We start from the raw sequence: 19,234 nt of genomic DNA on the forward strand, positions 1-19,234 counted from the left end.
GCTACCAAGGAAGCAGACTGTCCTAAAAGTTGTATTTTCTTTAGGTTTTCTGAAAATTTTACTTCAATCTTTGGCTGCGTTGCTGCTCGTTTTTGCCCACTACCTGAACATTTTCGGAGAAATGTATTGTTTTTTTGTCTGTTAAATCACTTAACTCTGACCTATGAATCATTCAGACATAAAAAAGAATTTAAACTCAAAGAACGAACCAGGAAATATGGCATTTTAAATTTGATCTTCATGCATTTTTTCATCAGCAACCACACCATTTGTTCCAATTTATTCTGCTGAATTTCGAAAAATACCAAAGATAACACAACTTGGCACATAAAATAGCATTTTAACAACAACAAGGTGATTCCCAAGGAGCTATTAGCTAAAAACTTGACATACAGCAGATGAAGGATGATGGATATCTCTAAGGTTGAATCAGGATTAGGTGGATATTTTTCCTGTTTCTTAAAGTGCTTTCAGGCGCTGTTCAGTTGCTATAGAAAGTTTTTATTATGCCCCACTTGTCTTCTCACGCTGTTGTCGTGATCAGGTACAAAAACTGGACTGAAAGTGAGTAAAAAAGCAGCCAAAATCCAAATAAAAACATTGAAACATCGACCTTCAGAAAGCCTAAATAACTGTTCATCAAGGCCACATTATAAGATTCCAAGAATGACTGGCTTCTTAGAGGCAAAGTATAAGGAAATGAGGAGTAGATCAAAACTTTTACACTATCTTGTATGAGTTTGTGCAAGTCTGTAGGTGAGATTAACCCTCCAACCAACCTTGAGCTGAAATGAGCAAACACAAGCAGATCCTTAAAAATTTATTGAAGGTAATGTATGATGAATTTATAAGTGATGTAAGAAAAAAGAAATAAACAAACAAATAACCCTCGCATAGATCACAGACCATGCCTTTGTCATCATCTGACAAACTGAACACATTGTAGCACAATCCTTGGTCAACACAACATGACAATGACAGCTGGATTAGATAACAGAGTTTGGTTCGCTTTGTGGATGAAACGAGGAGCAGAAGACTTCATCAGTCCTTCAGTGCTGCGCTCAAAAAAAAAGGCCCAGCTTCCTCAGAACAGCAGGTAAATGTGCATTCCTGACGGAAAATACAAATTTGTCGCCATCAGACTTCTAAAAACAAACAAGAACATTTCAATCAAGGTACACGACATCCTAAGATTCAATCCCATTCTTCCACAGCAGGCAAAAAAAGCAGTCCAGCATCAAGACTTTTTTTTTAAACCCAGAATGCCTTGAGTTCTGTGCAGAGGATTGTAATATGGTCCTGTTTTAGACATGATGGACATGTTTCCCATAAACCAGCATCACTGCAGTGTCTCTTTATAGAGCTTCTGAGTCCTAGAGGAGAGTCTAAGAAACTAGCCCTTGTTGTCCTTGCTCACATTCAGAGTCTAGCAAGCACAACCTGAACACCCCACGGAGACAGTTCGAGCACGGCTCGGACCCCCAGCGTCGTCCCGGTGATGCAGCCAGCGCTAAGGTGCTTAAAAATCCAGCAAAGGACGCTTTTCACAACCACGTTCACGACAGAGCTTTACAGGAAGCCTCGGTGCAGATGAGAGCAAAGGGTTTCTGTTCAATACGATGCAACTGTGTGATTAGTTGATCCGCAGCTGGAAAAATAAAGCTCATGCAGTCTTCCATCGCCCATGCAGTTTTTATTTTTGCAATCAGTAGGTTTCTGTAGATTATAGCAGAATGTTCAGCAGGAAAGTCTGATGAAAATTGAAAGAAAAATGTGTGAACAGGAATGAATCATATATTTTGTTCCATTTTTTTTTTAAACCAAAAACATAAACTACATTTTTTCTTTTTTTTTTTTTTAATAGTCCATATCATCTAGCGGTCATCATACAGTGGGTTTATTTTTCATGGCTTACAGGAGGAACTTATTGTTTTCATATTCCAGTATAAGGCTTGTTTGTTACAGTGTCACCATAAACAAACAAAATAAAAACAGAGAAAAAGAAGATTGCACAACAAACATGTTACATAATTGCAGAATATAGTGGTTACTTTTGTCTAGCTTGTAGATAAAACAGCATTTTGTTCTTGTGACACTTTAGAATATTATTAATTTGTTGCCATTTTTAGCTCTTTTAGCACTTTTTTTTGCAGAAGCATAACAACCTGACAGTGAGCCAAACAAATCAATACGTAAAACCATTTAAACATTGGTAATTGTCTTTCTAAACCATAAACTGAAGATAAATCTTCCTCCAAGTGAACTACTTTGTTGTAGGTTTGATCAAGCCATTTGTAAGCTTTGGTTCCAACCAGAAACTGTTTTTTTTAAAAAGCCTCTATTTGTTTCCCTTAAAGCCCCCTTCACTCTGGATAAAGACCTGATCTACGATGTAAAAAATCAGCCAGAACGTGCATAGTCTTCGCTGGGTCTTGTCGAGGTCTTCAGGCGAGTATTACATGTGACAGGTCATGATGGGTCACGGGGGGGTTTTGAGCACACACAAAACTTTTGTAGCAAGGTTTTGGTTTTATTAACATGGTGGCCACACATCATATTTTAGGTGAAGTGTGAAAGTAGCAGCATTTCCATAAAGAAAGCTATATATATCCATGACATGATGCCCGCACCGTGGAAGCAGGACTGGCCACACTGGCCTCATGCCCTGTCCTCATCACGGTCAGTTTTGTTGGACGAGGAAGGACAACAGGTGAATGTGGTCGGGGTTCTGCACAGGAAACCCCTTCACCTGCATCCTCTCATGCTCGTGAATGGTATTTCCTTCTCCACAGCGAGGTGAAACTGATGGTGGAGCTTCCAAAACCTCCCGTACATGTAGGAAAACTCCACTGATCGTGACAAGGTTGTGGAAACAACCTTGTGCAGATGTGATACCAGTAGCGGTAGCGCCGTGTTAGCGTGTTGTGATCTGACGCGGCTCGAGAGAGTCACGCCAAGATGGGGCCAGCGATGTGGTGCATTCGTGGGTGTATGTGGTAGGACCGTCGCAGGAACATGCTATTTGGTGATTAAACTGTTTTAAACTCTGGATGAATGGATAAATAACTTGTAATAAATAGTAAATCAAGAGCTAAAGACATAGCAGCATCATGATTGCCTTCACGCTGAAGGAGGCTGGCTCCGATCCAGTCAAGTTCTGATAGGTCACGTAGGGGGTGGAGAGCGTCGTGGGGTCCTAATCCAATGTGAAGGGGGCCTAAATAAAATGTCTGCCTATAAGACCTGACCCTGCTTCCATTACCAGAACAAACAATCAGAGCTATTGTGAGTTCCTGTCAAATAACTCTATTGTCTTTGTCAAAGTAGGTAAGTTTTTCACATTATACAGCAGCAACAACAACAATAAAAATCTCATAAACAGGTTATATATCTTTCTATTGCTGTTGAAAATGGTCATTTTTGGGGTCATTCAATGCATAGCACCATCTGTTCTTGCCCTCACTGCTAATATGAGGGTATCATTTGCAGTTTCTTCACTTTACTTTGAATTGTTTGTATCAAATTCTACTCATTTCTGTTATTATTATGTTATCATAGCAAACAGTTTCTTGATAGCTGTATTTGAGGCTATTGTATTGTCCTATATAAGTTATTATAGTACGTGCTTTTAGATATCTTAGTTGTCCTAATGTACAAAAAAGCCAAGATAAATTGAATCGCCTCTTTTTTTTTTCTTGTGATAAGTTATTTGCCTGAGGATGATACTCTTCAAAAGTACAGTACAAAGATCAAACAAAGTGACAATCAGCTCTTTAAACTCCAACCATCAATCACATGAGAAATTCAAAGAAAAAATAATAATTGAATGAACAATCCATTTTTGAACAATTAATGAAGGCTTGTTTCTGCTTCATTTGCTCTTGTAGGAAGACAATAGTGGTAGTCGTGTACTAGCACCACAAAGGACGGCCATTGCACCAACAGAAACAGCTCTGACATTCGAGTAGCTCTGCAGTGGAGGGTTTTTTTTCTAAAATCTTGTCAGGAGAGTTAGATTTCAAAGAAAGGAGGGGGGAGAAAAGCACACAGTACAGCTCAGAGTTTTACTCTTATATAGATGAAGTTCTCTCAGAACTGATAGTAGATTGGTGTACAGTAGCTGGAGATTTTCAAGTAACATTTTGTCCCAATCTACCTGCAGTTGACATGTCTAAAAATAAAAACATGCATGAAAAATTAGCAAACACCGCAAAACAAAACCAACAAAAAATAAAATCAAAATGGACTGCATTTGGATGTGCGCTGTAATGCCCAATAACTGCAATATGACCGCTTTAATGATTATGCTCGTTTTCTAAAACAATCCAGGGGAGGGAAGGGGAGGGGGTGTCATGCCATTTCTACAAACGCTTCACAAATGAATGGCCTGATTGTGCGCAGCTTTAAGTGGGGGAAAAAAGGGGGGTTGGGGCATAATTGTGGTACCCTACTTGCCCTATATGTAAGTGCTTGTGTAAAGGCTTTGGGACTGTCACATTCAATATTGCATCGCTGCAGTTTACACTTAAGGTTTGCATTATATACATCTATGTTCGTGTATAGGTATATAGGAAGCCCTGCACTGAAAGGTTGCAGCTCTGTAGCAAGTTTGCAATGACCTCACTGAGGTAGAGACCCTGAAAGGATGCATGGTGCACAAAGAAAAATGGAGGCATGAGCAAAAATCCAACATTCCCTTTTGGATTAGTATAGTAAACATGCCGAGAGTACAATGCGTCGCTGCTTAATGGCGTATTTAAGTGCATATCAGCATGAAAACTAAGTTGTGCATGACGGCATCTGTATCTTCTGCTTTTTCGACCGCTGTCCCCTGCTGTTTGAACCTTACTCGTCTAACATCTCAACCAGCAGCCGTTTCGACACCAAAGCTCAATCACACACAAAAACCACTGAGGCACTTTCACCGGTCCTGTTGGTGGAAGGGATAAAGGCACTGGCAACTAATATCAGAATAACGCTCTGAAATGTGAGATGAAGTTTGGTATCGAGCCTTTTCGGTGCGTTTTGAAATCTGTTTGTACTAAAATTAGTGGTGGAGATGGAAGCGTGACTAAAAACATGTGAACTTTTCTTGTTCAAACAAGGTCCATGCACTGCATTATTACTGTAACTGGTGCTTATTATGACTATATGCATTTTTGATTGTAATAATAAGAATAATATTTAGTCAATTCTTTTGTCTACTGTTAAATTGGAAACTCTGCATCCTCATTGTGGGTTTATTTGCTCATAATTCAGAAACACCCCAATTTTTGACTTCCACAGTTTCCCTGACAATAGGGCACTGCAGAATGCATGAACTGCAACGAGCTGTATACTCACATCATGCATTAAATATACGAGGATACAAAAGTGCCTAGGTCGATAAGCCATAATGCAGGTTACTTTTTTCATGCTATGATCTCATTTATGTACTGTTCTCTTAAAGATTTAACATTCAGTTTCTATACTTCTAAATGATTAGCAATTCAAAGAAAAAAATAAAAAATAAAAATAAGAACTCATCCAGTGCACTCAGGTATGACAACATATGAGAAGTGGGGAAATGAACATCCTTTCCCACTTTGTGACATATGTCTCATGCACGCTGATAATCGACATGGAAAGTCTCTAGATCATGCTCGTGGAAAGCTTACTTTTATCATTGTGCTGTGTTGCATCTATAAAGGGCATGGCATTGAATCACTTGGTGATAACACGATTACAGCAGCTGCCGCAAAACAGCAGCATTGCAGATGTCCGTGAAGCAAGCGGATCGCCATCTGTGTACATCCAAACGAGAGGGAGGTCAGTCTTCCTGCTATAAGGTGCTTTGCTGAGTAGCAGATCCTTTGCCGGGAGAGGAGAGGAGATTGTGGGGCTGGGGGACTAGGGGGAATTAAGGGAGGGGGGGTCATCTAACTTCTTGGCGGGTTACCTCTTGGCTCAGAGGCTTGAATATCTGCAGTCATTTCTGGTGCATTGTGCAATTTGCTGAAATGGTATCTGAACTCCATGCATAAGGTTTGAATTTGTTACGCCAATGTCTCATAAGACAGGATGTGCTCTGCATCCTCTAAGGAGCCATGTATACATGTAATAATCAATGTTTTCTTTTTGACTTAACTATATAGTTGTAGGATCAGTAAAATTAGATATTCTATCTACATGGGTAATACTTTAAAAGCTTTGTTTTCTTGACTTTCTTTCCTTATGGCTGAGCATGTTTGTAGGCCTAATGCATAGAGTGCTCTCTGGGAAGGAGGTAAATGAAGCATTTCTAACTCGTGGTCTACCTCACATGTGACAGTACCATAGAGAGCCTAAATTACCTATATGATGTCTAAACATCTGTAAGCAGCTTGCTTTTATTAACACAGTTTTGGTTGGCTATAGTGCAATTGCCAGTTCTAAGGTTTGCCTCCCTAAAGTTGTCGATGCTATTGTTGATATCCCCATCAATCTCCATGTACTCTGACTTGCTGACGGTTGATGAGCTACGGCGGCTGGAGTTGGTTTCAGAGGGGATGTTGGGGTTGCTGACATTGAGCAGCTGGGCCTGCTCCTCTCCCTCGGTCTCTCTGTGGTAGAAGTAGTTGAAGTTGGACACAATGACAGGCACTGGGAGTGCAATTGTTAAGACTCCAGCGATCGCACACAGAGATCCTACGATCTTGCCCCCGATAGTGACCGGGACCATGTCCCCATAACCCACAGTTGTCATGGATACAACAGCCCACCAGAATGCATCCGGGATGCTGCCAAACTGGGAGCCTTGCTCCTCCGCTTCGGCAAAGAAGACGGCGCTGGAAAACAAGATGACTCCGATGAACAGAAAGAAGATCAGCAATCCCAGCTCTCGCATGCTGGCCTTCAGGGTCTGCCCCAGAATCTGAAGTCCCTTGGAGTGTCGTGACAACTTGAAGATCCGAAACACCCTGACCAGACGGATCACCCTGAGGATGGCCAGAGATGTCGCTTGCTCCCCCACCCCCTCATTATCTGGGTCTTCTGCCAGCTCGGTGCCGAGTGTGATGAAATAGGGGATGATAGCCACGATGTCGATCGTGTTCATCATGTTCTTGAAGAAGGCCGGTTTGCTTGGGCACGCCAGAAAGCGTACTATCAACTCAAAGGAGAACCAGATTATACAAAGAGTCTCAATGACAAAGAAGGGGTCAGTGAGGATATTTGGTTTATAATAAATAGTAATGTTCCCAGATCTCTCAAATCGACCCATCGGGTCCTCTTTCAGCTGTGGTAAAGTCTCCAGACAAAATATGACTATTGAAATCAGGATGACCATCACAGACACGATGGCGATCCCTCTGGCGGGGCCCGAGCTTTCAGGGTGCTCAAAGAGGAGCCAGATCTGACGCTGGAACTCCTTCTCAGGCAAAGGACGCTCCTCCTCTCTGATGAAACCCTCGTCCTCACGGAACCTCTCCATGGCGTCTACTCCCAGCTCGTAAAATTTGATTTCTTCTGAAAACATATCCAGGGGAACATTCACTGGCCTTCTTAGTCGCCCCCCGGACTGATAGTAGTACAGGATGGCATCGAAGCTCGGGCGGTTTCTGTCAAAGAAGTACTCATTTCTCAGGGGGTCAAAATACCGCATCCTCTTTTTGGGGTTGCCTAGCAACGTCTCCGGGAACTGGGAGAGAGTTTTTAACTGTGTCTCAAACCGAAGGCCGGCTATGTTGATGACCACCCTCTCGCAGCACTCGTGGTCATTGTGGTCCGGGGGGTAGGCGTCCTGAGGGTGTCCCGGAACGGCCGAGGTCTCATCCATGTTGTCCCCCGCTACTACTGTCATTTTGGGGGTGGAGGAGGTGGCGAGAGAAGAGGAGGAGTGGGAACTGTGCAGGGGTGTTGGTTAGTCGGACTGACCGGGCATTCAGGGTTGGGAGAAAATTTTCCACTCCTCAGCTTCCCACACCCCTTAGATTGTTGGAGGCGTCCCCAGTCGCGAGGGGGGGTGGTTGGCTGCTTTGCCTCAGTGCGGCTCCACTGCGGCTCTCGCTGACTTGACCATTGCTGCTCTCCAGTGCATGTGCAGCAGTTGCTACTGCTGCTTCTGTCAACCAAAGAAAGAGGGAGGGAAGCAGGGGGGTGGGGGGAGGAGGAGGGAGGGATAATGGAATCAAACAGCCAAGATATTTGCTGGCTCAGCATTTCTTCTGCAGTTCATTTATTTATTTATTCCTCCACGTCTATGAGGCTGCAATTACCGCAGCGATCCAGAAGAGGTTATAATCATTTGTTTTATAGTACAAACATTCACTGGTGAGTTGGTTGGAACCATCACTGGTGTTTTGAACCCATAACTCGGGCATTTTCTTCATTCGTGTCGAATTTCTGCAGCAACGTTGGCTCAGTGTCTCTTACAAACTTTGGGACTCTTTGTCTCCAAAGAGCACGGCTGTGATTTATCCTCTCACGCCAGACTGAGTTGCAATGTGATGCATAGCGTTTCACTCACACACTGTAGGAACTCTTGCTTTCTGCATGCATTTAAGCCCACAGTGGCCGTTTCTGAATGGATAAAGGCAAGAAGAAAGCACTACAGCAGAAGCATGAGTACACAAAGCTCTCCGTGACACTAAAATCACCTGACAGACAACTTTTGTGGAAGTCAGCAGTTTACCTTTGTTTGGTCTCTGGAGGTCTCGAATGCGTCTTAGCCTCGAGTAAAATCATCCAACAGCAGGAAGCCGGTGGGTGTCAGGTGGGAACTTTAGGTGGCACCTACTAAAAAACAACAGGAACAAAAAAAGAGCCTAAAACCTTAGCTTGCTCATTAACCTGATTGAAAATAAGGCGAAAAAAGAGATCCTGGGATGGGGAAAAAAGATGCGATCGTTAAGCTGCAAAAGTGGCTTTCGCTCCGGCACGGTGGTGAGGAGAGCTGAAAGTCTTCCGCAGGAGAGACTGGCGCTGCAGCTCGCGGGGGGGAAATACATTAAGGGGCAATAAGCGAGCCCTTGGCATTTCCAGACATCACTGCATCAGCAGAAATCTGCTGCTTGTTTTGCCACGAGACCGGATGACGGGCAGAAGGTGCTCCAGCGCAGGACGGCGAACACGATTTAAAAAAAAAAATTCTTCTAATAACAAAAACAAAATCAAAAAACGACGTCTGAGGAAACACACAGGCGCGCCATCGAAGGGTTTCTCAACAAGCATGTCTTGATGTGCATTTAACATGCGAGCACGGCGGAGGAGAGGAGAGGGAGGGCAGCAGGAGGAGGAGGAGGAGGAGGAGGAGGAGGGGGGGAGGGTTTCGACGCAATGCAGAGCGGCTCGACTGGAGGAGCAGAACTTCTTCATACACCACAAAACAAGAGTGTGCCAGCACTGGCGCAATCAGACTGCAAAGACAGACAAATCCTCCAGTCTGAAGCAAACAAATGCCATCTTTGCACATTTTCAGTCTTTCACATGAAGGTTTGAGGCTGTGGCAGAATTACACCCAAACATCACAAGAGCCCTCAGTGGTGCTGACTGATGGCAATGATGGGATGCATATCGCCCGCCGCCTGGCATGCCAAAGTTTTCAACAAAGCTCTTGCGTGTTATGTGTTACGTATGTGTTGAGGATTGCCTTTAGCTACTACCACACCAAATCTGAGCTCGAAATCTGTAAAAATGACTAAGTTGCAAACATTTTTGTGTTTGTTAAGGTTAGTTAGCTGTGACAGCCATCTTGAACGGGACTGCCTCTAAATGTTAATCAGCTCTAGAGGCACATCCAGTGATTACTTTATGAGAGTATAATCAAAGTCCATCCAGTGGTTTGTGAGATAATTTGCTAACAAACAAACAGGGTTAACTCCAACAGTTAACGCCAAAGTTTCTCACAAAATGTGTTAGCACTCATAGTATGTGTTGGGTATTACTCTCAGCTACAACCACGCCAAATGTTAGCATAATATCTGTAAAACTGACTGAATTGTAGCCATTTTTGTGCTTGCTAAGGTCAAATAGCTAAGGCGGCCATCTTGTATAGGGCTGGCCTTTAAAGTTAATTAGTTATAGATTTTCATCCAATGATTACATCCTGGGAGTTTAACCAAAATCAATCCTGTGGTGTCATGAGATATTTTGCTAACAGACAGACAAACTAACAACATGCAACCCACCTTTCGTGGCAATAAGAAAAACTGCTAAGCCTGAAGACACTGTTATATTTGGCCCCTGAAGTCAAGCAATAAGAGACTATTTCATTTAATTTAACTTTTCAGAACACTAAAAACTTGCTTTCAGCACCACGGATAGCGCAAATAGTGTCTTCATATGAGAAAACCTCAAACTCCCAAACAAAACAAGCACAATAGGTGAAAAATAGTATTTCCTGGGAGGATGCAGTGTGAACACTGAGAGCTGAATGACTTTGCTGAAATCTGCTGAAGAACTTAAAACTGAGTTGTTGAAGCTAAAAGAAGCAGAAAGCTGGCAGAGGCCACACTTAAAAACACACCTTCAGCTCAAAAAGCCACTCATCAGATTTTTTTCTAATTTGCTTATTTATGACAAACATATTTCAATAATTTCATAGTTTTTTGTTGCTTCTAAGCCTTTCCACATCGATCACTGTCAGAGTTCGTTATGAGAGAGAATTTCACTGAGTTTTAGAAAATGTCTTGTGAGTCCAAAATCATCAAATGTTTTTTTAATCATTTATAATTCATTTTTATATAAAATGGATTCTATTAAACTCACGTTAATGTATAAATTAGAAAAATAGATAATTTATTACATTTTATATTACAGTTACTGCAGGTCATGCACATTAAGATGTTCTTTTTGTTTTCAGCAGACAGCAAAACATTCTGAACATTTGTAACAAGAAAAAAAAAGGCAGGTTTGCAATAAGAGCATGAGATGAAAAATGCTGAAAATTACAAAAATACAATATATACAGATATATACATCAGGCTTTTTATACAAATGCATTTACAAAAGCTGCTCAAGAGTGTTGATGATCTGTTGTGTTCCAACATTGCAAAACAAAAAAAAAATCCATTACAAAAATAATCCATCATATGTATATATGTGTTTTCTTTTTCTTTCTTTTTTGGAGAAGAAGAGAACTCCAGATGAACCAAAACCTCAGCTGATCGTCTGCCTCCTGCAAGTAAGCAGAAAAACAAAACCCATCAGAGAGTGGAAGAGATCAAAGCTGGAAAATGAAATTATGAGTGATCTCATGCAATGTCACACTCAGAGTTTGTGTTGTGAATGACTCTCAGCTACTACCACATCAAATTTCAGCTCCATATCTGTAAAACTGACTGGATTAGACACTTTTAGGTTAGCTAAAATAGGTTAGCGGTGGTGGCCATTTTATAGTGAATTGTCTCCAAAAGTTAATCAGTTGTAGATATAAATATGATTAGTTTCTGGACATTTTATTAAATTATATCCAGTGGTTCATGAGATATTTTGCTAACAGACAAGCAGCACTGACTCCCAAAAGTTTTAGTTTAAGCAAAGGTCAGGCGTAATGAGAAGCACTTGCAAGGTGTGTTGTGAATGACCCCTGTCTACAAACACAAAATTTTAACACAACATCTTTAAAACTGACTAAATTACAGCACGTCTTTGTGTCTTTTAAGGTTATTTGGCTGTGGTGGCCATCTTAATTTCAGTTTTCTACGAAGGTTAATCAGTTGTATATGTGCATCCACTGATTATTTCCTGAAAGTTTCAGAAAATCCTTCAAGTGATTCATGAGACATTTTGCTAACAGACTGGCAGAGTTTGCTCCAGTTAATGGAGATCTTCTGCAATTTGTTAGCACTCAGAGTACAAGATGGGGGTCAGTCTCAGCTACTATCACACCAAGGTTTAGCTGAGTATCTGTAAAAATGAAAGAGTTTTAGCCAATTTGGGGTTTTTGAAAGTCAGCCGCTTGTTGTAGGCTTATTGAATCGGGTTGGATCTAAAACACACGGAGAGAAACATTATTGTCCGCCACCTTCTTTGATGAGCGCGAGCTTGGCTGATTGCGTGTCAAACAGCGCAAAAAAAATGAAAGTTTTTTTTTTTTTTGCATGGATGTCAATCATCCACACAGTGGCGCTTGGGTTACATGTTTTATTTCAGCTCTGGTTATCTGATTTACAAGCTGTCTGAGACACTTCCTGTGTCGTGAATAAAGTTGTCTTTAGACTTGTTGAGGTACTTGATCATAAGAGGAACTCCTTTATTTACTTGTATGGGTTTAACTACATCGTTCTGAGTGTACATTCTGCTCAAATCCAACCTGTTGTAGTTCGCAGGAGCAAACACGCTCCAGCAATTGCGCACAAACATCTGCAAACCTGAGCTCTGTTAAGACACAATAATGTCTTGTAGCTTGTTGCGTTCTGGATGCGTGGCTGAACTTTCCTCTCGCACTTTATCAAAAAATAAATTAAAATACAGCATTTAACTTTTGTTATTAGAATTTTAGTTTTTAAATAATTCCATTTCAAGCACCCAAATTTATTCCACATGCGTCCTTCTTCGCCCTACCACCACCAAGCACGACTCCCTGATTATTATTGTTTGGTTTTTTTTGTTCTTTTTGGATCATTTTTACGCGCATTAGCAGTCTCCTCAAGGTAGGGCCCCTACTCTTAACCCCTAACCTAACCATTTCGTAGGTCAGTCAACGCCTTAAAATGACATGCCTGACATCCAACACCGTAAAATGACACCCAAAAAGCTCAAACGCGTGGACATGACATGCGCTCTGGTGCACTATTTATACGCGCTACTATGATGTCATGTGGTTCTAATAAAAGACAAGACCGAATGTGTGTGTACGTGTGTGGTAGGGGGGCAATAAGAAGCTCCAACAGTAAAGTGGAATGTCTTTATATCCTTCAATTAAGATTGAAAAACGTAGATTTAATTAACCTTCTGGCTGTTTTTTTTATAAAGGTGTGCGTAAAACAAGCGTGCGTAAAACACCAGCCTGAACTCCACTCCAACACAACTCACCAATAATAAATATAATATTAACAATGAAATCTTCCTCTTTTACACATCTGTCAGTTTCCCTGTGTATGTCTCTGGCTGGCTGACGTTTGGATGTGTCAGAACCTCCAGATCGTCGCTCCCCTGGTAGGACTCGGTTTTGGAGAGCGACTGGTTGCTCTTCATGGAGTCACTTTCCCCCAAAGAGGGCAGCTGCTCCGGCTGTCCACACGTCACGTGGATGTACTGGACATTTTCCTCCTCTTCGTTCTCTCGGTGGTAGAAATAGTTGAAATTCGACACGATCACCGGGACAGGTAGAGCGATGGTCAGCACTCCGGCGATGGCGCACAGGGATCCGACGAATTTCCCCCCAATGGTGGAGGGGTACATGTCTCCGTAGCCCACGGTGGTCATGGTCACCACGGCCCACCAAAACGCGTCAGGGATGCTGGAGAACACGGTTTTGGGATCCTCCACCTCAGCGAAAAAAACCGAGCTGGAGAATAAAATAACTCCGATGAGCAGGAAGAATATGAGCAGCCCCAGCTCCCTGAGGCTGGCGTGGAGGGTCTGACCCAGGATCTGCAGGCCCTTGGAGTGTCTGGAGAGTTTAAAAATCCTGAAGACGCGCACCAGACGGATGACCCTCAGGATGGCCAGGGAGGCGGCCTGTTGGCTGCTGCCCTGATGCTCCGCCAGATCGAGGCCCAGGGTGATGAAGTAGGGCGCAATGGCCACGACGTCTATTAGGTTCATTATGTTTTTAAAGAAAGCTGCTTTGCTGGGACAGGACAGAAACCTCATGGTGAACTCAAAGGAGAACCACACGATGCAGAGCGTCTCCACCATGAAGAACGGGTCCGTGAAGGGGCTGGGCGCCTTGCTCTGCGCGCTCCCATTGGGGTGCGTCTCGGGCTGTGGGGGGACCTCTCGGAACTCGGGCAACGTTTCCAAGCAGAATATAACAATCGATATCAAGATGACCATAACGGACACGATGGCGATTGACCGCGCGGGTCCCGAGCTCTCTGGATACTCGAACAGGAGCCACAGCTGGCGCTGGAACTCGTTGGAGGGCAGCGGCCGCTCCTCCTCCTTGGACAAGCCCTCGTCCTCTTTGTACGTCTCTATCACCTCTTCGTCGAGCTCGTAAAACTTGATTTCCTCCAGGAAAATGTCCACGGGCACGCTCACGGGTCTCCTGAGCCGCCCGCCCGACTGGTAGTAGTAGAGGATGGCGTCAAAGCTCGGCCTGTTCCTGTCAAAGAAGTACTCGTTCCTCAGGGGGTCGAAGAAGCGCATCCTCTTGCGCGCGTCTCCCAGGAGCGTGGTGGGGAAGCGGGCCAGGGTCTTCAGCTGCGTCTCGAAGCGCAGGCCGGAGATGTTTACCACCACCCTCTCGCTGCACTCCTGCTCCGCTGGTTCCAGGTCGGCAGCATCTCGCAGCGAAGGGGGGACCACCACAGACTCTTCGTTACCGTCCTGGGACACCACGGTCATCTTCTTTACCCCCTCTGAGGGCAAACCCGTCACTCACCTCCTCTTCCTCTTTCCCTTTTGCCCGTGCGTCCTCCTGAATTTTTCTCTCATGCGCGCCTCCAAATTAAAACCGTCCCGCACCCCCACTCCTCCGCCTTTTGTTTCCCTCCTTCAGCCGCGGGATGTACTTGTCAATATCCAAAGTTGTTTGGTTGTTGTTTGTTTACACCGCCCTCTTGTCAGATTAGAGCCTCTGCACTGACAACTTTCTACAGCGCGCACAGATCTCCACTTGCATAAGGCTCCGGGAGGCTATCATATTCACACCGTTTTAAACTCCAGAGCCCTCCCCATGTTGGAACACCGGGTGATACTGCTGCTGCTGCTGCTGTCCCTCTCAGTGTTTCCAATACAATAAAATCCAAAACAAGCATTTACACCGAAAGGTTCTGCTGCTTTACAAAAAAACCTTCATCTCCTCAGATTTGGGGGGGGTTTAATCCAAAGGGGGCCCCGAGTTGTTTCCAGCTCCAGGGTCCACTCAGAAATGGAGCTCCTCTTCCCGCAAGTCCTTCATTCATGAAATCATGGGGTTATTCTTGTCTCACAGGGAACCTCCAGACTGCGTGTCGCAGCCCACCCCGTTGAAACCGACAGGTGAATGGGACGAACAGGTTCGGCTTGTTATCGCCCGCCGCCCGAAAGGGAAGGGCGGGGGATAATGTTCGTCCCCCGGTGTGATCGTGTTGTTACCAGAATACCTCGTGAACCGCTGGGCGAACTTTAATGAAACTCTCAGAAGGTAATCATCGGATGCACATCTGCAACCGATTAATCTTTGGAGTCAATCTGATTCAAGATGGCCGCCGCAGCTAACTAATCTTAAAAAGCACAAAATTGGCTTTAACTCGGTCAATTCTATGGATAATGACATGAAATGTGGTGTGGTAGTAGCTGAGATTGACCCCCAACACATATTCTGAGACCTAACAAATTGCACAAGAGCTTCATTTAAAGTTTTGCCATCAACTATTTGAAGTCAACTCTCTCTGTCTGTTAGCAAAATATCTCATGAACCACTGAACGTGTTTCAATGAAACTTTCAAGAAATAATCACTGGATGCACATCTACAGCTGACTAACTTTCGGAGTCAATTTAAAACAAGATGGCTCCCACAGCTAATCAAAATTAGTTAATGGAAAATCGGATAAATCTCAGTCAGTTTTACAGTTGATGAGCTAAAATTAGAGTCATTCACAAAACATAATCCGAGTGTGACATTTTGCAATATTGCATGAAATTATATCCTTAAAGGTTTATTTTTTCAAGGTTTAACCAAAACGGCTTTTGTCATTTTTCAACATAAGATGATCCTAAACTCTGGGATGACAATATGTAATCCTTCAAGGAATGCTAGGTCTTTAAGTAAACATAGTTGATGCTTTTTATATGTGTATGTGTTCTGAAACCAATATAACCTGATTTCCCTGAATCTCAGAGCCTCTCATAATGGGGGGCCATGACAGACGCAGCCAGTGGAAAGTGCTGGCTTGACTGACACCTGAGCAGTGGGAGAGGACAGCGCCTTCATGAAGCCACAGCCAAAATAACATACTTGCACTTAAAGGGCTCAGTTGTAAAACTTTGAACGTGGGGGGAGGTCCAGATGCCTCATCAAAACAAGTTCAAAGTTGTCTTTAGTAGTTTGAGTCTTCGTTTGTTACCGTGGGCTGAATGCTAAAAGTTTCAAAGTTGTTTTGCGGTAAATAACCTACATACTCTGCAGCTCTGTAATCTAATTATAGCTCCGTTTTTGTGCACTTTCACTGCTTTCATAAAGCTGCGTGTCAGACACCACAAGAGCAGAACAATAATAGCACAGGGGTGTTAATCAGTGGAACTAAAACCAATCTGGATGCTTTGCATTAATGATAGATCCCAACTAATCACAGGGTTATTTTTTGCTGTCAGGTTTGAATGGACAAAATCTCTGTGGAGCATGATTTTGTGTGTGTGTATGTGTGTGTGTGAGTTATTATTTCCATGACTGAACAAAGCACAGGACCTTAAAGTTAAACATCACATTCAGGGCTCCGTGCCACCTGCTGCTAATGCTAATGTTAGCATATAGGCAGCACCACATGTCAGCCTGAGTCAGGCAGAGGTGTCAGGCCCAGACCGGATCCAAGGAAACAAACAGTAACAAACAAGCTCAGAAACTGACACGTGACTCAGATACTTATGGAAGCTCCTAAAGGCAAAAATAAAAAAATAAAAAGTGTGGGGTGGAGAGCAGGGGTGGGGGTTATGGGATGATGTTTTCTATGCCTGACCAAATTATTCTATTTTTTCTTATCCTTTATGATTTATTAGGAGATGGTGACTCTGTGATCAGTTTGTTTGTGTGAGGAAACTGACTTCCTGATGTAAAATGGGTGAGGGGTACACAAAATTTTTAAAATAGATATATATTTTTGTGGGGACGTTCGTTTTTCAAAAGATTTACTTTTAATCTTTTGACTACAGGTTTTTTTTAGCAGATTAAAGAAGTCCTTTCTCTCACGACTTCATGAAATATGTTGGTGGTCAAAGAATTATTCTAATTATAATTTTATTTAGTTTGCTTTTTGTTCAGAAATTAAAATAAAAAATGACTCAGAATAAGGCCCTCCATTTAGTGCTAAAAACAGTATCGGTTCCTCCCATTAGAAAAGCACGTTGATGTGTACTTTTATTGGCATTCTGAGTTACCATGGCAATGTCTTTTGCCTCCAACAAAACACCCATAAGATTGAATGGAGACTGCGTTAAATCCCATTAAAACTGGACGCTCTGTGAAATATCTCGTGAACCACTGTACAAAGACTATTAAAACTTTATCAAGATAATCACTGGAGGTTCCTCTGCAACGGATTAGTTACTGAGGTCAACCCAATTCAAAATGGCTGCCACAGCTGACTTGGCAACGCAACAATGGCGATGACGCAGTTATTTTTAGAGATGTGGAGCTAAAATCTGGGGTGGTAGTAGCTGACTGTACCCTCCATATAATCCTGGTGCTAACAGTTGAGTTCTATGTTTAAAAGTCAAAATGGCCGTCACAGCTCACACAAAATGTCTTCAACTCAGTCAGTTTTAGAGACCTTCAAATAAATTATTTGTATTATGCTTCCTTCAAAAAGGGGACCCTTTTTTTAATTGCCTTTTAGCGGTTCCATAAAAACTGCACATTATTTAGAGCTAAAAAAAGGCCGTAAACATATAAGATTCTTCCAGTAGCTTTAATTAGGACTTATTAATGATACGACCACCTCTGTATTAATGTAAGTATATCTTTGATGACGTATGTGCTCAGTGCCCTGTCTTTATGTTGTCGTTGGGTTCTGTTTAAATATATATAGGAGGCTTTGTACGTGTGAGTGCGTGATCTGAGCCGAGGACTGAGGGGTACGTGCCATAAAGCTGGCAGGGGGCACAATTGCTGACAGTGAGGAACCTCCCATCGTTATTAATGGCTCGACCCATGCAGGCAGGAGAGCCCTTCAGAAACAAGATACTGTGTATTCACTCACAGCCAGAGAACATCTACTTTCTAATTATTCTTTAAAGAAAACATGGAGAAAAACATATTGATTGTAGGTGCTATGTTTTATGATAAATACTTATCATTATTGTGATTCGTAGATACAATCTTTAGTTGAGATAAACCACTCTGACTGTCACAGAAAGGCAAAGAGATGACTTTGATAATAAAGATATTCAGTCATGGTTTGATGGAACTAAGAGAGTATTTTTTTATGAACACAGTGACTTTTATTCCTGTAAAAGGAATACTTTTTTAGCAGTTTAATTTGTTGCATTTGATCTTTTGAAGCTTATCTTTGTCTAAATATAAGCAGGGTAAGTTTCCTTCCTAACTCATTACAGACGTGAGGTTATCACAGTAGCAGCTTCTGTCAGAGGCTCGTCTTGGCTTTCACCTCTTAAGGAGCCCCAGGTCATGGATTTGCACTGTGTGTGTGTGCGTGTGTGCGGGTGTGTGTCAGTCTGTAAATACTCTTGGTTTTGTTGTCCTCCTTTGTATCTGCTGGTCATGTTTTCTGCTCCCATGTCCCACCTGGCTCAGATTCCTGATGATTTCTGCTCCTCATTAAGTCATTAGCTCCCTCAGTTTTCTGTGCTCACTGCTCTTTAGTCGGAGTTATCCACCTTGCCTTACTTTTGGGAGTCTTGTTTTAGGGTTTTCTGTGAGCTCATCTCTTTAGTGTTCCTGCTTTCGCAGCGTTCTTGTGTTGTCTCTCAAATTAATGAAGTGTCTTATTTCATTACCAGTCTGCTTCACCAACTTTTGGATCCTCCCAGCAGTTCATCTATTAACAGTCTGTGTCTGTGTAAGTATCGATCTGCTGTTCCCATATGACTGACGAGTGAATATGTATAAGAACAATTATGTATGTTATTTAAGCACAGGTCCTTGAAAGACAACCTGAGCACAACACATCTCTTTGAAGAAGCCAGACCTTCTTGTATTTTTTTAAAAATGGTCTTGATCAATTGTTCTTCAGGTTTTATAAAGTTCTTTCAAAGTTTTCCTTTGGATCTTGTCATAACTCAGGGGATTTTGTCCAGAAAGAGCAAAACCAAGACCAAACACGGAGACGGAAGTAAAGGTAAGTGAGTTTATTTACAGGGTGAGACTATATACAGTGGGCGGTATCCGGAGCGGTCTGCAAGAGAAGGAGAGCTAGGTGAGTCTCGGGTACAAGTCTTGATCCAAACGGT

At 42.7% G+C, this 19,234-nt stretch overlaps 2 protein-coding genes across 2 annotated transcripts; both read right to left on the minus strand.

Annotated features, from left to right (window-relative positions):
• Positions 1–807: 807 nt before the first annotated feature.
• Positions 808–9,230, minus strand: LOC108230167 (potassium voltage-gated channel subfamily A member 1-like). The gene is made up of 2 exons (XM_017406160.2): positions 8,651–9,230; positions 808–8,080 (listed from the first exon to the last, which is right to left on the minus strand). Exon 2 carries the CDS (start codon positions 7,817–7,819, stop codon positions 6,344–6,346), a length of 1,476 nt encoding a protein of 491 aa, XP_017261649.1. The 5' UTR covers positions 7,820–8,080; positions 8,651–9,230; the 3' UTR covers positions 808–6,343.
• A 1,508-nt stretch (positions 9,231–10,738) lies between these two features.
• On the minus strand, positions 10,739–15,293 carry LOC108229899 (shaker-related potassium channel tsha2-like). The gene is made up of 2 exons (XM_017405616.3): positions 12,994–15,293; positions 10,739–11,134 (listed from the first exon to the last, which is right to left on the minus strand). Exon 1 carries the CDS (start codon positions 14,470–14,472, stop codon positions 13,033–13,035), a length of 1,440 nt encoding a protein of 479 aa, XP_017261105.1. The 5' UTR covers positions 14,473–15,293; the 3' UTR covers positions 10,739–11,134; positions 12,994–13,032.
• Positions 15,294–19,234: the final 3,941 nt, after the last annotated feature.

The sequence above is a fragment of the Kryptolebias marmoratus genome, linkage group LG11, assembly GCF_001649575.2.
Source record: "Kryptolebias marmoratus isolate JLee-2015 linkage group LG11, ASM164957v2, whole genome shotgun sequence".
NCBI lineage: Eukaryota > Metazoa > Chordata > Actinopteri > Cyprinodontiformes > Rivulidae > Kryptolebias > Kryptolebias marmoratus.